This window comes from Oxyura jamaicensis, chromosome 5 (genome assembly GCF_011077185.1).
Source record: "Oxyura jamaicensis isolate SHBP4307 breed ruddy duck chromosome 5, BPBGC_Ojam_1.0, whole genome shotgun sequence".
Taxonomy (NCBI): domain Eukaryota; kingdom Metazoa; phylum Chordata; class Aves; order Anseriformes; family Anatidae; genus Oxyura; species Oxyura jamaicensis.
This window is the reverse complement of record NC_048897.1, coordinates 53,547,343-53,564,798: the sequence shown is the minus strand read 5'-3', so window position 1 is coordinate 53,564,798 and position 17,456 is coordinate 53,547,343. Positions and strand designations below refer to the sequence as shown.

Genomic DNA, 17,456 nt, shown 5'->3' with positions numbered 1-17,456 from the left:
GCACTCAAGCATGCACTTAACTCCAACTCCCAAGTAACATCACCGTCCTTCAGCAGAGCAATATCATTTTTCTACTTCAGAACGCACAGGACTTGAATTTCTATGAGCACAGCCTAAGAGCACAGCCTGCTGTGTGCCTGTGCGAGGAAAAAAAGAAGAACAGCCACATCTTTTCGTTCCCGTGCAGAACCAACGGGCACTGTTTCCACCCTGGTTAAATCCTGTTCCACCTCTTCTGAGGAACTAAGCCCTGGAAAGGCAGGACTTCCCGTTCTCCTTGTCCCCCCTCATTGACCCTGCTGGGTCACCAGCTGCCGTGCACCTGCGCCCCGCCGTGAGCTGGCCGCGAGACCCCCACTGTATTTAGGTAAAGCTGGCAAGGATATAATTTAGCTTCAGTCACCCAGTCTTACATCTCTTAACGGAGAGGGGTGCTTGTTGGTACTCCTTGTAAACCACCTCCTGACGTGAGATGACCACGACAACACTCACGAGGAGCTGTCCAGAGCAATCTGAAGTTAGCGACCTGCAGCCCCTCGGACCCCACGCAGACGTTCCTGCACGGTCCCTCTGACGCTGGGTCCTGGAGGTGGCTCGGGAGCTTTCTGGAGCACGCCCTTCTGCCAAAGGAGGCAGGAACAGGCAGGTCTGTGTTGTCCTTTGGTGGTTCCTGATCCAGCAGGGACACCATGCCTCCGGCTACAGGGACGGAAGGAAAACAGCAAGGCACACCCTAAAATCCTCATCCCAGAGCTTCTAACAGCCAGGGGCCGGGCCCCAGCCCCCCAGCCCGCAGGGTGCTGCCCCTCCGTGCCCAGGTGTCCTCGCTGCTAACAGCTCAAGGAGACCACATGAGAAAGGATGAAAGCTACAGTGCCCCTGTAATCCCCCCAACAAAAGTGTAGAAGCAAGCTTTTCTCCAGGTTTATTTACTAAATCGTTTCACATTCAATGAAGTAGTTACAACAGTTACAGAGCATTACCACGATAGCGAACACGCTGCGAACACCGGTAAAGAACAAGGATGCAAGTCACACTGATTTTCCTGTTGAACTCAAATACCACCTGTGTAAACAGTAACAAAACCAGAACATCGCTGCTAAAAAAGGTGTGCACATAAAAACACTCCACAGACACAGGACTACGCACACCAGTTTGTACTCCCAGCCAAAGCACTCTGGTAAGTCCGAGTACAATTTGGTATTCTCTGTACAATTATTAAATCCTGCTAAAAATTATAGTTATCCTTGGGTTTAAAATACAGCACAGCGCATAAGGCAAAAAAAGAGGAATTATCATCCAGTTCTTTGCGTTTCAGTTAAATATCAAGAATTTAAGGCAAGCTTGGACATTTTGCATTGTTTCATACAATGAATGGGGACTTACAGATGGTGCCCTCACAACAGGAACATGCTATCTCCCAGTAAAAGTTGACTGTTCGTAATGTGTTTGGACGAAGCTGCCCCTTCAAAAGATTCCAACTAGGCTTCCTGAAAGAAAAGCGTTCCTAGGAGGGGAGACCAGCGGGCCAAGCAGTCAGGAAGCTTCCAGATGGCTATTGGAATTACAAACGCCGAAATTCAGGAACGATGTGTACACACAAACTCATGCCTGCTTTAAAGTGCTTTACAGGGCATTTTGAGTGATTAAGAAATAGAACTGGATGATAATTTGTGGTTGTATGACATCTTATTTGAAGGTCCTTAGTTTTTAAACTGCGAGACAGACATTGCAATAAGAGTACTGTACTGTAAATGCAGATTTAAACAGGTTGTTGTGTCTGATCTTCCCATAACCAAGCACTTCAGTGAACAGGACAAGCACCCAGAACAGAAAAGGAAGATGGCATGGCTTGAACCGATGCTACCCCTAATTTCATACACTGTTCGATCCATTTCTAGCTCAACAGCTCGCCTACCAACAGCCGTGTATTTCATCGGGCATTCTTCCCATGCTGAATCCCAAGGCTGCATAAGGAAAGCATTGTTTATGCTTGCTACGTTAGAATTTAGCAAAACCCCAGGGCCCAACTCGGGTCAATCGCCATGACCTAGCTTTGTATCACTACTGCCTAGGTAAACGTAACAAGCCATTTTGTAAGGTTCCCGTTTCCATAAATGCAAGATGCTCACATAAACAGAGAATGCCAGTAACATCACCCTGCTGGCTTTGTTCTGATGATGTCAAAACAATTTCTCCATGTGCAGCACTTTCTGCTAACTGGAAACCTCACTGACCAACGCTGCTGAAGACGCACGGACATCTTCGTTCACGGAGTCGTGCTGCAGTCGGACTGATGGCGCAGCACGTACCGAGCGGCGCGGGGAGCCTCCTACCACTTGACTATTAAGTAAGGAAATTTTCTCTTTTAACATGAATTTATCTTTTTGCGTTTGTTGGAAAACATGATAAGCAACGGCATCTGTGACTCTGTCAATGAGGAGTAAAACAGCACATGTAAACATTCAGCTTGTGCATTTACCTGAACAGAAAGGAGGAGGCAATCTCTGCAGGCTGAAACATTTCCACTAAGCACCGACCCCCAAAAGGCTCCCCTCCCTCCTCAACCCCCCGACATGCAACCTACAGCGTCGTTCCTTGTGTCCTACAAGAAGATTCACCAGAGTAATTAAATCATGCTATTATTGCTATGCAGCTAGAATCCTTAGTGGGGCAGGTAAACTGCACTGAAAACTTTGAAGCTGTTAATTTTATTTGCTTTTGAAGTCCTGCTTAATTCTACCAAACCTGACGAACACGTGCGGGATTTTCTCATTTGTGCAAACACCTGTTATCCGTGAGTAATGTTCTATGGTGAAAACACCCTCGTCTCCTCGGCTGTTTAAAGTCTGAACATCAGCTTATGGAAGAACAAAGAACACTGCTATTTGACTGGCTACAATTAGCTTCGCAGGAACTTAAAAATAAATTAAGTGTACTCAGAAAACGTCCACTTAGCATACTTATAAAGAAATGGCTTTTAAAGCAACTATTTCAAATATTATTGCACCTTCAAAAATAATACTATCTGGACTCGGAAAACAAGGGGAAACAAACATTAATTTAACATGTTAAAACAAGGGCAAAAAAGTAACTCAAGGCAAAAAAATTCTTAAGTACCAGGTCTGGCAATACACAAAGACATCGAAACAAAAACTCAGGATAATTATGATTCCTAGTTAAAATCAGAAGACAAGCTAAAACATACTAAATTAGCTAAAATTAGTATTTACGCAGTCCTTTACTTTAAATAATGGTCATAACCCACAGCACCACTTCCCATTTATCCACCCACACGTTCACAGGGTTTAGGGCTATCACAAAGCTGTTACTTCTTGAGGTTCTGGGTAAGCGCAGGAACCAACCTTCGACGCCCCGTCACACAGGACGCGCGCTCAGGGTAAGTAACCGTGCCCCGCGCCCCTTCATTGCAACCTGCGGTAAAAGCAAGGCCGAGGAACCGAGTGGGATCCTACCCTTCCTTCCACAGCTGTGTATTTGTGAGAACAGGAACAACAAACAGAGATCTGCTGAAAAAAGAATAACAAATGTCGAGCTCGCTCAGTACACTGTGTTATTCTTGACAGCTTTCATAGGCACAAATGTATCAAGCAAATAAACAAAAGCACTGGGAGAATGGAAACAATCATGCGTTATGCATACTGCACTAAGGTGAGTAACAGCCTGATCGTTAAGTCCTACATTTAGCACCATTGTTATATCCGAACACGCTGAGAAAGCAATCATACATTCTGTTAGAAAAGGAAGTTATACGAACGTGGACACGGGTGCAGGTGTACTTTGGAGAAGGATGGGACAGATCCGTTTCTGAGCAGTTATTTTACATCATGCTATGCATGCTGCTGTGACATTTTCCAATGCATTACTGCTGCAATGTTTCTTTGCATAAGAATTGAAAACGCACAGCAGATCAGCAAGATTAAGTTACTGACTCCAGTACTCATTTATCCACAGAAAAGGGAAAGTTTGAAAACGTAAGATTTCTTTATCAGATCCCAAAATTTTGGAAAAAGGCAATATAAATTTGCCTTCTAAATGTAAGTAGTTACTAATTTATCATCCCAGCCCTCCTATCAGTAAACGGGTAACAAAGGAGAGTGTACAGGCAACATACTATGGCATTTATTATTTACAAACCTTGAGATAAAGAAACAAGGCAGCCCTTTAGTTACTGTTCATAAAAAAATTATGAAGCACTGGCATTTTCTTAATATGAAGACACAACCAGACAGCTATCAGCAAACACCCAGTCACACACCACACTCGTACACCTCTCACGCCAAGCACAGTAAACTTCATGTTTCTTAGTAGGCAGGAGGAAGAGAGAAAAGCTCTAGAAAGTGAAAGGGTTAGATAAACAGTAAGATTTCTAACCATATCCTAGGCATGTACAGTACACTCTCTAAAATTCACTGCCATCAACAAGATGCTATCTAAACCCAGCTGGCTACAGGCCTTCAGTTCCTTCTGCCCACGTCACTAATGTAACAGAGGCCAAAAACTGGAATAAAACAAATCATTCCTCGTTTTAATCACAACTTCACCACATTCCTCCCGTTTTCCAGCTTCTGAAAACGCAGCGTGCGGTCTCCAGCAGCAGGGTTTGTTTTCAAGCAGATCAAGTTCCACCTTTGCATCAGGTCCGTGTGAAGTCCCGCTCTCCATCAAAGTGCAGTCAAACCGAAATTGCACCGACAATACATCATGCCCGCAGAGTCCAGCCAGGTGTCCGAGATGGGATCGTACTTCTGCACAGTGTTCAGGTAGGACGACCCCGAGTGACCTCCCACTACATAAAGGTAGTTGTCGATTACGGCTGCGCCAACCCCTATGGAACAAAAAAGAGGAAGGTGACCATCAGGTGCATAAGAGAGCAGTAGTTTTGGTCCTAATTGAACCCCTCCCCGCCACCTCTTCTCAAGGCCGAACAGCAAAGTTCTCCCAGCCTCCAGTTCTTCGGGCTGTCTCTAAAGAAAACGAAGAGCCCCTCTGTGCTCAGATGTTAACCTCCCTTTGACTCTTCGGGCACCCTTTCCTAAAGGCAAAGCAGCACTCCTTGTCAGGCAGGCAGCAGAGAAGATGCGCTATTGGGTCCCAACATCAAAGCAGATACAATAAAACAGTGACCACAGGACTGCTGAAACTCACTCAAAATTAATGGAAAAAAGAGGAGAGAGCAGAAATTATCATTTCACCATGTTTTTGGCACAGCTCAGCGTTACCAAAAGGAGCCTGGACTTATTCTAACATTATGCCTCATTATTAAATACTTATTCTTTCACAGAACTGATCGTGCGACCTTCTGCCCAACCCGAAGACGAAGAACAACGCTCTGCAGACAAGTCCCTGCAGCCCTCGCTTACTGCAGCTCCTACCAGGCCAAACGGTAGCTTTCCCCCCAAGGGCACCCTGGTAACAGCTGAGCGCTGCGTGTCCCTACCTGTTCTGGGCTCCTTCATGGGCCGACACACCGTCCACTGGTTCTGATGCGGATCGTATCTCTCAATGCTCGAGAGGTGAGACACTCCGTTGTGCCCACCCACCACGAAAATGAAGCCCAGCATGACGCCAACACCAAAGTTTATTCGTTTATCAGCCATCGAAGCCACCGTTTCCCAGGAGTTTTTACTTGGGTCGTAGCGTTCCATGCTGCAAATACAGAAACGACTCGTGAGCCTTGGATTTCAGTGACAAGAGATTTACTGCACAGGAAATCTATGTCAGATTCACCCAGTCCTCTTACAGACCGGAATAACCTAACACCCAGAAAAAGTGCTTGAGCTGATGGAAAAACCTGCAGCTTTGTCGCTTTGTGCTGCCCAAAGCCAGCAGATAAAACACCGAACCCAGCGGTAACACCTCGAGCTGCCAAAAATCACTTCGACATCCTGACGTCATCCATCCACTCCTCCCATGTCCTCACGCCCCTGCCATGCCTCTTCAGGTTACCAGTCGAAATAAAGACAAAGCTTTCAACGCTGGGCTCAGAACAGAAAGCTCTTTCAAAAGGAGTGCTGCCATGTGTAAGAAACTCATGGAAAACCGAACAGAAGGCAGATCTGAAGTGTATGCGAGGCTATCACAACACAGCTAACGCTTCCTTGAGGCACGCCTGGAAACAACAGGAAAAAAACGTGGAGAGCAAATCCCTCAGCAAACGCAGTGACGAGGTTGCTGATCAAACACGAAGGGCAGGAGGGACCTTCAGGATAAAACGGAAGCTATCGGCATCGTTTCGCTACTCGCTGCAGCTGTACTGGTCAGTCACTGACCGCTCCTTGTCCGCGGCTATCCCCGGCCCATGGCGCAGCTCCAGTAGGACAACGGAGGCGGAAAAGAGGAGAACAAAGTCAGAAGCGTGAAAGAGAAGGAGAAAAGGTGCTTAATTATACAGCAACCAGCTTTCAGTGCTAGGCCTTGTGCGAGCCTTGTGGCTGTGCAGCACGCCACGTTACTCGCATCACTGAATAATCGATAAAAACAAAATTATTCAATAAATAGTAAATTAAATTTAAAGAGGCAATTAATGAAAGATCCACTCATTTAATAACTCTGCAGGAGCTGTTGGCAAGTCCTTTTTGACTGAGGAAGAGATGAGCACAGAGCAAGGCTACTGCAGAACCTTAAGGCTGGAAGGAGCCTTCCCCTGTGAAGGCACCAACCCGACCAAGACACTTCCCGTTACCCACTGCTAAGTTCTGCATTTCCTGAAAGGAGGCTCCTGAGCCCCCCCTTAAAGGCCTGCGTACACACCGAGCATTCATCTTGTGGGAACCCCTGTCCTGAGCAAGGGCTCGATTACCTTCCTTCGAGCATCACACCCCAGAGGTCCCACGGGAACTCCTGGCACACCTGCTCTCCGCTGCTGCTGCCCCTGCTTTGTTTAACCTCGCTAGCGAAGTCGATAGCTCTGTGCAGCGCCAGGAGGGCACGCACCTACGCGTGCAGCTTGTTCCAGGTCACCTTCCACATGAAGAAATCCCAAATCAACAGAAAATGTTTTTGAGATGGTTTCTGTGCTGGCTGTGGCTGTGACGGGGCTCATGGTCCCCACAGCAGCCCCCGCAGCAGCCCCCGCCATGCTGCGCTCTGCACGTGGAGCTGGAGCAGCACGGACGTGCCCCCGGTGTCCCGGCTCTTGCCGGGCCGTGCTGGCACGGCAGCAAGGCTCTGCGAGCCCCCAGGGCTGGGCAGGGGGCGCAGACAGCCCGCAGGGATGAAACGTACCCTATGGTGTGGTGCTCAGCAGTGAGAGCTGGGGAAGGGGGCTCTCACTAAGAAGACACCTGGCCTCCTGAACAACCACTACATGTACCCTACACGTGGCTAGGCATTGCTCGTTGGTGGGAAGAAGAGAATAATCACTTTTTCCCTTCTCTGCTTCTGCACAGCCTTTGCTTGTCCCCCCTGCCTTCTCTTCCTTCTTTTCCCTTTAATTGACTTATCTGTATCTCGGCCCATGAGCCTTTTTCTTTCCAGCATACTTTCTTCTCCCTCTCTTCTGAGAAGGGTGTGTGGGGGGGAACTGAGAGAGCAGTTGTGGTGGAGTTTAACTGCCCAGCAGGGTAAAACCACCAGTTTCCTTCTCTATTGAGCATTTACACTGCTATTACAGTCCGTGATTTAAAATGTGAGCTGCATACGGGTACCGGAGCCCTGGCACAGGCTGCCCAGAGGGGCTGGGGGCTCGGGGACATCTCCACCAGCCACCTGGCCGTGGGGCTGTGCACCTGTGAGAAACAAAGTTGTGTACAAGTCCCACAGACCTGTACCTGTTCAGGCTCATCAGGTGGTGTCAAACCTGCTCTTCACTTGCAGCGGGTGGGACTTTGATCCCCCAGCCTCCATCTACGGGTTCAGGGAAATGAAAGCCTTGGGAAGCCGTCTGCCAGTGCAGACACAGGCAAAGCAGTTGCTGAGTACCTCAGCCTTCTCCGTGTCTGTCGTTACCAATTACTCAGATACAGAAACTCACTCCTAACAGAAGAAATTACCCACCTATAATCGCTCACACACTGCTGCTTTCACCCCTCAGTCTGTTTTCACAAGTGTTAAGGGTGCACGGTGGCCCTCGGGGACTCCTCCGGCAGCCCGAAGGGAGCTGGGTCCTCTCGTGCTGTTCCTCGAGGCTCTGTGCAGAAGGGCTGCCACCTCTTGCACAAGGGCTGGCGGAGGGGAAAGAAGCACTCACACAACCCCTGAGAACTGGCAACAGAGCTGTTTATTGCCGGGACATCCTGCAGGTAAGGATGGCAGAGAGCGAAGACATGCTGCGGGAGCCCCAGGTCTGTTCTGGCGCAGGTGGATCCACTTCCATTGCCTCCTCCACGTCTTCCGGTGGATCCAGCTCCGTGGGCTCCACGGTGTTTGGTAGGAGGATAAGCCAGTCCTTGCCCGGGACCGCCCAAACGGGATGCCTTCTGTCCGGAATGTTCTCAGGCCAGGGTCCTGCACCAGGGGGTCGTCTTGTGCCACTGTCGGTTTGATTTTCATGCGTGGGTTCCATGCTGCCGCCTGCCTTATGGCCATGCCTGGGTGCCACGCTGTGTTCCCGACCATGGGCATGCCTCTGCTCCCCGCGGCTGTCCGCCTGATGTTCCTGGCTTCACCCCACGCCACCGTTGTGCCTATGGTAGGGCCGAGGCCCCCTGTGGCTGGGTGTCTGAGGGGGGGCCTGTTCCCCGTGTCACTGCGGTACCGGCCGTAGCACCGACATCTGTCGGGCTGTGCGCCAGGTGTCCCTCGAGCACTGATGCCTCTTGTGCTGCCGGCGCTATTTCCCTGCCCACGACACGGCTCCTGCTTAGCTGCCTTCCTTCCTGGTGCTTTTTCGGACGCCATCGCAGCCCTCGCACACCAAGCAGGGCTGCTTCTCGCCGTGCTGCCTCTAGTCTCCTAGCGGCTCGGCGAGTGCTGGGCCAGCAGCAGGGGGGCTGTTTTATAGGGCCCACGGGCAGGGGTGGCCCCTGTGACCTCAGCGAGCCTCTGGGATGGAGGGGCCCATGCGTGGCTAAAGGTGGCTGTGCAGGGAGCAGCCTGGAAGATGCCCTCACGTGGCAGGAGGAGGGTTGGGGGGGCTGAGGGCCCCTTTTCTGGGGCTGGCTCCCCTGGGCCATTTGGCTTGCCAGAGAGAAAGGCTGCCCTTGACCACAGGGACTGCCCCGCACCTCCCATGTTCCACACGACATTTCCCAGCTCAGGCTCTAGCCTCCCATCAGTGTAACACAGAATCACAGAAGCATTAAGGTCAAAAAACACCGCCAAGATCATCTGGTCCAACCACCCCCTACCACCAATGTCACCCAATAACCCACGTCCCCAGGCACGCCGTCCAACCTTTCCTTCAACACCCCCAGGGACGGGGACTCCAGCACCTCCCTGGGCAACCCGCCCCGACGCCTGACTGCTCTCTTACCTAGTACATATTAATAATATTATCTATAACCTATTATCTATTATTATTTTATTAATATTTATTAATTTAATAAACATCATTAATAATTAATATATTTCCTAAATCTCTGTTTTCTAATATCCAGCTGACATCACTGAGATTTACTACTTCAAAAATGAAAATTAATTCTGCTTTATGTAGATACTGGAAAAATTAGTAAACCTGGGGGGGAAATGAATGGGGTGTGAATCAGAAAACGCTATTGTAAATAGTATTAGAGCTATTAATAACCTCATACGGAGGAGCGTGCGCTGTAATTAATGCTAGTTGCTGTTCATATGTAGATCAAATGGGATGAATTTGACTGATCTCAAAAATATTTGGGAAATAAAAAAAAAACAACACAACAAGATCCTACACAGAGTAGCTCAAGATGACAGTTCCTGGGGATTTAGAAACATCAGGGAAAAACTAACTTTGTGGTTACCCGAACAGAATTGGCTCTAACAACTATTTGTTGGTACTGTAATAATAATGGCATGGTGTATCTGTCATCCCCCGTGACATCCAAAGAAGGATACTGCACCTTCATGTTGGAAAAACGCAAGAGTGCGGCATGTGAAGAGGGGCAAAAACAACAAGAGTAAGAAAAGAGGGGGGAATTGTGAGAAACAAAGTTGTGTTTTTGCAGTAGAGAATTATTTTGCTGTATTCCAAGGTAGCTGTGTAGTCATAGCAAGGAGAAATGCTAAGTAGGGAAGTGGACAGTGGAAGGCCTCACTGTTCCAAAATAAGGCAGAAGCTTGCGGAAAAGAGGATGAGCAGCGTGGGAACAGTAAGACAAAGATCACAAGTTCTCAAAACATAAGGGGAAATTAAAGGGTTGAAAAAAAGACAACTTGTACATAGATGGTACAGAGGAGCGTTGAGTAGCTTGTGAACCTGTAGTACTCAGCCAGTGAGGAAACAGGGGAGGTGATCAGGGAATAGGGAATAAAAGGTTATGCTTTGCTTACTAAAACGTGCTCCTGACAGCACGCCCGCCATTGCAACCGTGAATAAAATAGCTTCAGAGAAGATCCTGTCTGAAGAAAATTGAGATTTTTCTCACAGCACCCTGCTGGGGGTCTGCTGGGGCTGGGCCAGAGGCCCCCGGAGCTGCCTCCAGCCCCAGCCAGTGATACAAGAAACCAGAACCAAGACATTTTAAAGCTTCTTAACATCTTGCCGCAACCGTACCAAACACTGTAACCTGTTGCTATTGTGCATTTCAGTAGTTTAGAACACTTCATTTTCCAAGTGAAAACTTCTTGGCTATACTTTCCTGTTTTGGAAGCAATTCTTCAATTCCCAAACTGTTTTACATGAAAGATATAAAACATGAAGAATGAGAACAATGAACGATTAGTGCAATGCTGTTGTACTATACTATTGAATAATCCAACCTTACAAGCAAGGTTTTCATTTTCACTCTTCAGCTCTCCAGCCCTGCAGTGTGCCCATTTGCTTCCTGGAGGAACATATGGCTGATCAGTTCCCGTTTGTAAGGAAGAGTACAAGCTACTTCTTTGCGTAACTAAATACCCCGGGCTACCCGTACAAAGAAACGTGGAACAGACTGACTGAAGAACACGCTGCTATCAGGAAACGTCCCTGTGAATACAAGGGACATCAAGCACGCAAAAAATCCCATCCGTTTCTACACAGCACTTCCGATGTGACGGGCAACCTGTGTCCTGCTACGCTGCAGACGGAGGTACAGGCGGAGGTACCAGCACAGCATCAGCACGGTGCTGTCACACAGCGGGCCCGAGAGGTGTCCCTGAGGGGACGAAGGCACAAGCACACCACCGGGGGCTGACCCAGCACAGCCCCGGGTCTGCTGCGACCAGCTGGGGCATCGACAAGGTCAGCAGCCTGCTCTGCCTGCTCAGCAGCACGCACCTACGCCTTCTGCCTCATCATTTGCCCTTCTTAGGGATTCCCGAGTAAACACAGCGCTGAGCTGGAGCACGCAGATACACTTCAGAGATTTCCCAGCTGAGTTACTCGGCTGGTGCTACAGAAGGCTTAATGAGCCCTGCTGTGGACTAACGCTGATTTCTCTCAGAACACCATTAATTGGGTGCTGAACACATGCTTCAAGAGCGCATGCTGCTGCTTACCAGCTTACAGCATCAGGCTACGCACACGAGAGGCACGTACCTGTTCATGTGGGCAGGACCGTAGCCCCCAATGGCGTATATCATTCCGTCCAGGACAGCTGCAGCAAAACAACTCCGCGTCTTGTTCATGGGGGCCACGAGCTGCCATTCCTTCACCTTGGGAATGTATTTCTCCACAGTCCGCAGGTAGGACTGCCCATCGTAGCCGCCGAGGGCATAGAGCTCTCCCGCCAGGACCACCACTCCCAGAGTACTGCGGCTCTCAAACATCCTTTCGAGAGACGTCCAAGTGTTCGTGTCGGGGTCCCAGCACTCCACTGAGTTCTCGTGCTTCCGATAGCTGATGCCTTGACACACGTGGGTTGCGATCCCCCCTACAACATAGATTTTCTGGTCTAGGACACAAATTCCAAACTCGTAGCGGGGAATGCTAAGAGGTGCCAGGCCTATCCAGGAGTCATTCTGGGGAAAATACATTTCAACACTGAAATAGAAAAGAAGAAAGATGGTATGAGCAAAGCCAACTTGATGAAGCTCCGTTACGTGTAAATAAGCAACAAGGAACGCAGTTTTAAGCGTGTGCTCCGTATTCCTCATCTGCCGTTCGCCATTTCTTCCAATGGCCTGAACGTAAGCTGAACTGAATGCTGCTCACTGGTCTAAAGAGCAAAAACCAAGGGCCTCGCTGAGTGAAGTGCTGCGCAGCAGCGTGCTGGGTAGCCACAGCACCAAGTCCAAGCCCTGAAAGGGTGAATTTTGAAAGTACAGAACAAGCGGACTGAGGAGAAGGCACGACAGCATCACGGACAACGTGAGGGAAGACAACCGAGTGCTGATGCCTCAGCAGCTTTTGGAGACAGGCTGTGGGGAGGACAAGCTAAAAATACAAACCAAAGGGTTATAGGGGGTAAACTGAAAACAAGAAACACCCAACAGCTCCGAACAGCCACAGAGATGGGAGACCAAAAAGGAGAACAAGAGAGGGATAATCACGTCTGGTCACAAACACGTTCAGGAAGTTTGCAGATTTGTAAGTATACTTCTCACACGTGCAGAAATGCTTGTTTTCAAAACCCTGTGTGTTTCCACTTTCTGATGATTATACTCAGTTTTAAAATACAGTGGCTCCGAGCTATCACAGACAGAATCTAGTCCATCTACCGAAATCTTAACAACATACAGGAAAATGAAGCCACTGGAGAGGTGAAAACCACTGACTAAGAACCCAGAAGCAGGGAACGAACAAAACCAGGCTGGCTCTCAAAAGCAGTGGCCCCGTTAAAAAAGAACAGAATCACTTTGAATATATTTAGTACCGTTATCATGAAGCAGTGGCTAACTGTGAGCAAAAAAAAAAATCAGCCTTCTTGCAAGTACAAATGAAAATCAAAATGAGAGCAGTGGAATTACAGTTTCCCACTCCCACTTTTAGCTGTGGGAAGCTCAGGGACCTAAATTATTAGGAACTATTTTTAGCCAATCTGTGACTTATTTTTGTACACCAAGAACAACTGCAAACTTAAGCATGAACTGAAGTATTAGTCTCTCCTGAACTGATGCAAGTCATACATAAATTAAGGAAGACAAACTTTTGCATGCATTAAGATGTGGTTAACAATAGTGAGGGGCACTTTTACTAAAACCAAACCAACGCAGTATTCCGATCCACATCGGCATGTAATACCGACAGCATCATTTAAGGACCTGTGCAAGGAACAGCTGAGGAACAGCAGAGGACTGACTTTATTCACTCAAACAAACAATTTGTTATTAAAGTCACCCCAGCCCTTAGCTCCCAAAACTGTAAACCTAACAATTCCCAGTCCCAACAGCCGGTTCGTCTTGACCCCTACTGATCAGGGGAATAAGCTTTAGGTTAACTTTGATGTTTCTAAATCATTATAAACGCAGGAGAAAAACCAGATGCACGCTTTCCCATGTCTTTAAGCGTGCACATACATACATTCAGGCACAAAACCATCCCAGAAAAGAGCGTCTCAGGGTACAGTGCCAGCCCAGAATTCGGCCCCCGCAGAGCTCCCGTAGGCTGCCTTAACGCAGCAAGCATTCTCTGCCTTCAGCGTCAAAGCACCGCACGCGTACGTGTAAGCACGTGCACACCTGCGGGACCCCTGGCAGTTCACTGCTGGACGTGTTACAGAAATACAGCACTACAAGAAGGCCCAAGCATACCAGCACGGGCAAGAAAGCTGTTTTCATCTGTTACCTTCCTTCTGCTCGCTTGATCAGCTTCAGCAACGCAACAAAGTGGTGAAGCGAGGAGGATGCTCACTTGGAAAAGCAGATGAAGAACAAAGATGAGCACTTACCCTTTTCTGCTGGCACAAACGTGGATATTTGCTCAGGAGCAGGGACTAGAAGCACGATTGCATTATGATCAACAACTTAACGCTGCTAAGGGTTACTTAGCTTTTTTCTGATTGAGCCTGTTTTAACTCCAAGGGCTCTTGAGTTAGACGTAGCATACAAACTGAAAACAGCCACGTGTATTATGAAGTTCTCAACCACCAGAATGAAACAGGTAAGGTTTTCTGTGCTGGCACTAACCAAACCCTGTACCTCTGCAGACTACTCACAAAACCAAGAAGCGTGTTTAATTCATCGCTTGGCCTCATTCACACAACAACTACTTGAGTTCTTACAAGGAAAGCAGTGACCGCAGCCCTGCAAACTCCAGCTCTCCAACGTGCGTCTTAATCCTGACCAGGGAGATGACAAACACAAGCGAGCACCACAACGCTCAGTCACTGCAAGAGCTTTACCCCTCCTTACCTCTCCAAGCAGGCAAACAGCCCGGCCTTTCCTCCCACGGCACAAAGAACCTTAGGAGCACAGCGAGGCCGCGTCATCAGCATGGTCTGGTGGGACAGCCTGTGCTCAGGCATGAAGTGATACTTGAGGGCCTCGTTCAGCAGGTGCTTGCAGGTGTGGTCATCGCGGATGAGATGGTTCGCTTCGTACAGCCGTGTCAGGAACTTGACGCTCAGCAGCGGCAGGCGGACGCAGTGCAGCAGCTGCGCCAAGTACTTCTGTCGCTCCTGAACGTCGTACTTGATCCAGGACTCCAGAGCGTAAAAAACCGTTTCTTCCGTCACAACGTTCAAGCAGTCGTTGGAAACAATTTCGTCCAGTTCAGAATGCGAAAGCTCAAAGAATTCTTCAGTCTGACAAACTTCTTCGAAGTTCTGACAAATGTACTTGTTGGCCGCCAGGTAGAGGTCGTGGCACCCGTAGGTCTCCGCAAAGCGGGAAATCCCGATGCAGTTGCCGGGATCGAGCTGGCTCTCGAGAAATGCGCAGCACTCCTTCACCACCAGCTTGATTTGGAGAAGGTTTGCGGCTGGAAGAAGCGACTCCACGGTGTCCTGGGAGATGAACACAGTTCCCGTGTAGGCGTACTCCACGATGGCCTGCAGGGCTGCCTCGTCGATGCACTGGAACTCTACCTCTGAATTCTCCTTCTCGGAAAGGTTCCCCGTGAACATGGCTTTGAAATACGGGCTGATGCTGGCGAGCACCACTTTGTGGGCATGAATCTTGACATCGCCGACTCGAAGGATAATGTCACACAGCTCGTGATGCTGGCGAAGGAGGTTCAAGCCTTGCAGAAGCTGCTCAGAATGCAAGTGGGTTAAGTTGGCAAGCATGTAGGTTGGAGACGACTGGTCCATCTGTGACAAACAGGAGTTTTAAAGCATTACTCAGGGTTTCGCTTTCAGCACTTTCATTACTCATGTTACTTAGACATGCTGCACATAACATTTAAAAAATATTTTTCCATTTATGCTTTATCTAAATTAGTATATTGCTTTCCAATTTACTTCTCGGGCCCTTATGCTCTAGGCTTTTTCATGAGCTTTAAATCCAAGACCATCACATGTTTATTCATAGTGGATGCTATATTAAGCTCTTACTGAAAAATGCACAAACTTTTTTTCCCCCCATCTGGAACAAAATGTGCATTACCTGGAACACAAAGTGCATGCCAGAGTTCTACATCGGCTATTCGAGAGAACTGTGCAGAGACCGGAAGAAAAGCAGAGACAAAAAGAACGGGCTTATCTGAGACAAAGGTTCCCAACTTCTGAACGTAGCTGTGCTCCTCCTCGAGCCCCGCGCAGTGCTGCTGTGGCGCAGCCAGGCCCTGCTGCCCTCCCAGCAGCTGTGCCAGGCAGGGGGAGGCGCGCTCCCCATCGCCCCTTCCCCACCCAGAACCCAGCCGTGCCTCGCTCCCAGCCCCTGGGCTGCAGGAGGGGTGTGAGAGGTTACCGCGCTCTGGAGAGGAGCGCAGAAGGGGGATCCTTGCCTCCCCCCACGGGTGGCTTCTGCCAAGGAAAGAGCTGCCCAGCAGGCGTGCCGGGGGGCTGGGAGCCCCCAGAGGGCAGGGTGGGCACCCTGGTACCGCCACCTCCCCTCTGGGCCGTGTAGCATCACAGCCACCCATGCTCCCTGGCAGCGTTTGTAAGGGCAGGGAGAGGGGAACACGTTGCCGCGCTCAGCCCCACAAAGCCCAGCGCTTCTCCCAGAAAGCTGAGTTCACTGACACCTGTCAGCGCTGCGGTACCCGCTGGAATTCCATCACGGTTACAGATCCAGCGGCGCCGCCACCTCCACCAGCTGCAGAAGCGCTTCGCTTCCCACTCACCGCGCTGCCGCAGTGCTGGGAGGGCGTGAGCGTGCCAGGACGTCGGGGGGCAGAGCGGCTGTTATGCGGGGAGCCCTGCACCACCCCGCTTCTGAGCTGAGCAGCTGCTGTAATTCTTGATTGCCAAATGACTGCACAAACGTCAGAATCTCACTTCTTTTATCTTATTATTAAGAAGTTCATCGTTTTTACAGCTCCTTAACTGGCACCTCGTTTGCACTGAGCCCACTTACAAAGCGCTTCGTCTGAAAGAACAGAATGAGCTGCCAACATGCAAACACAGAACGTAACCGCACTGACAAAGAAGCGAGGACTTGGAGCTGGGGACGGAAAAGCTTGTCCCCATTAAGAGGTAAGCGAGCTCATCCTTCTGCGACTACAGCCCTGTACTCCAGGAAATAAAGCTTACATCTACGAGGGAGCCTTTGGGAAATACTTGCGAAAGGTGACGTTCCCGATCCCACTGCTTGCCATATAACCACTTCTGCACCACAAGTTATATTAAAAAGCTGTTCAGCAGCTGGAGGGTATTTTTTGTGCTCACGCTCAGTTTGTAACTTCCCCATACACACAGGAAGAAACACCACAATGCACGGTAACAACACATGGGAAAAAATGAACGTTTAGAGGTCAGATGCAAAGCTTGTAAGAACTGCTGTAAGTGACTGATTAAGTTATTTCAGGGGAATAAAACTTCCCGTGCTGACTCGATGCCTGCTGTTGTAGCTGACATGCCTGCTGCAGGGCACTGCTCGCCTACACCCCAGATTTCACGTAACCAGAGCATCACTGAGGTTGGAGGAGCCCTCCAGGATCCCCTGCTCCAACCACCCCTACCACCATCACCCACCGAACCATGCCCCCAGGCACCCCGTCCAGCCTTTCCTTGAACACCCCGGGGACGGTGACTCCCCCAGCTCCCCGGGCAGCCCGTCCCAGTGCCTGACCGCTCTGACAGCGACACCTCCTCGTGTCCAACCCGAACCTCCCCAGGCACACCCCGAGGCCGTTCCCTCCGCTCCCGTCACAGTTCCCCGTGAGCAGAGGCCGCCCCCAGCCCCCACAGCTCCCCTCACACGGCCCCGGCGCGGCTCGGCCCGGCCGCCTCAGCCCCGGGGGCAGCCCCGCGACCCGGCCCCGTGCCCGTGCCCGTCCCCAGTCGCCCCCCGTCACCTGCGGGCGCTGCGGGTGCCCGCGGCCTGTCGCGACC

General features: G+C 49.8%; 2 protein-coding genes across 3 annotated transcripts in view; one reads left to right on the top strand and one right to left on the bottom strand.

Annotated features, from left to right (window-relative positions):
• Window positions 1–905: 905 nt before the first annotated feature.
• KLHL28 (kelch like family member 28) lies at window positions 906–17,450 on the bottom strand. Of its 2 annotated transcripts, XM_035328062.1 has the most exons (6): window positions 17,420–17,441; window positions 15,568–15,616; window positions 14,374–15,272; window positions 11,621–12,064; window positions 5,462–5,670; window positions 906–4,849 (listed from the first exon to the last, which is right to left on the bottom strand). In XM_035328062.1, exons 2-6 carry the CDS (start codon window positions 15,583–15,585, stop codon window positions 4,686–4,688), a joined length of 1,734 nt encoding a protein of 577 aa, XP_035183953.1. In that variant the 5' UTR covers window positions 15,586–15,616; window positions 17,420–17,441; the 3' UTR covers window positions 906–4,685. The 2 variants fall into 2 exon arrangements, with proteins under 2 accessions (XP_035183953.1, XP_035183954.1); XM_035328063.1 differs by lacking the exon at window positions 15,568–15,616 and having other exon boundaries at window positions 17,420–17,450.
• Window positions 17,103–17,456, top strand: part of TOGARAM1 (TOG array regulator of axonemal microtubules 1) — a 41,608-nt gene continuing 41,254 nt past the window's right edge. The window contains exon 1 of the mRNA XM_035327608.1: window positions 17,103–17,150. Coding sequence (XP_035183499.1) covers window positions 17,103–17,150 — 48 coding nt within the window. The remainder of the gene's footprint in view (window positions 17,151–17,456) is intronic.

What these genes read in the sequence shown, in the direction of transcription:
- KLHL28 (XM_035328062.1), bottom strand. An exon ending in GGTCCTGCCCACATGAACAG is followed by an intron (nt 5,671 to 11,620) that starts GTACGTGCCTCT and finishes CTGTATTTGCAG; the next exon opens with CATGGAACGCTACGACCCAA. An exon ending in CATGAAGGAGCCCAGAACAG is followed by an intron (nt 4,850 to 5,461) that starts GTAGGGACACGC and finishes TTTGTTCCATAG; the next exon opens with GGGTTGGCGCAGCCGTAATC.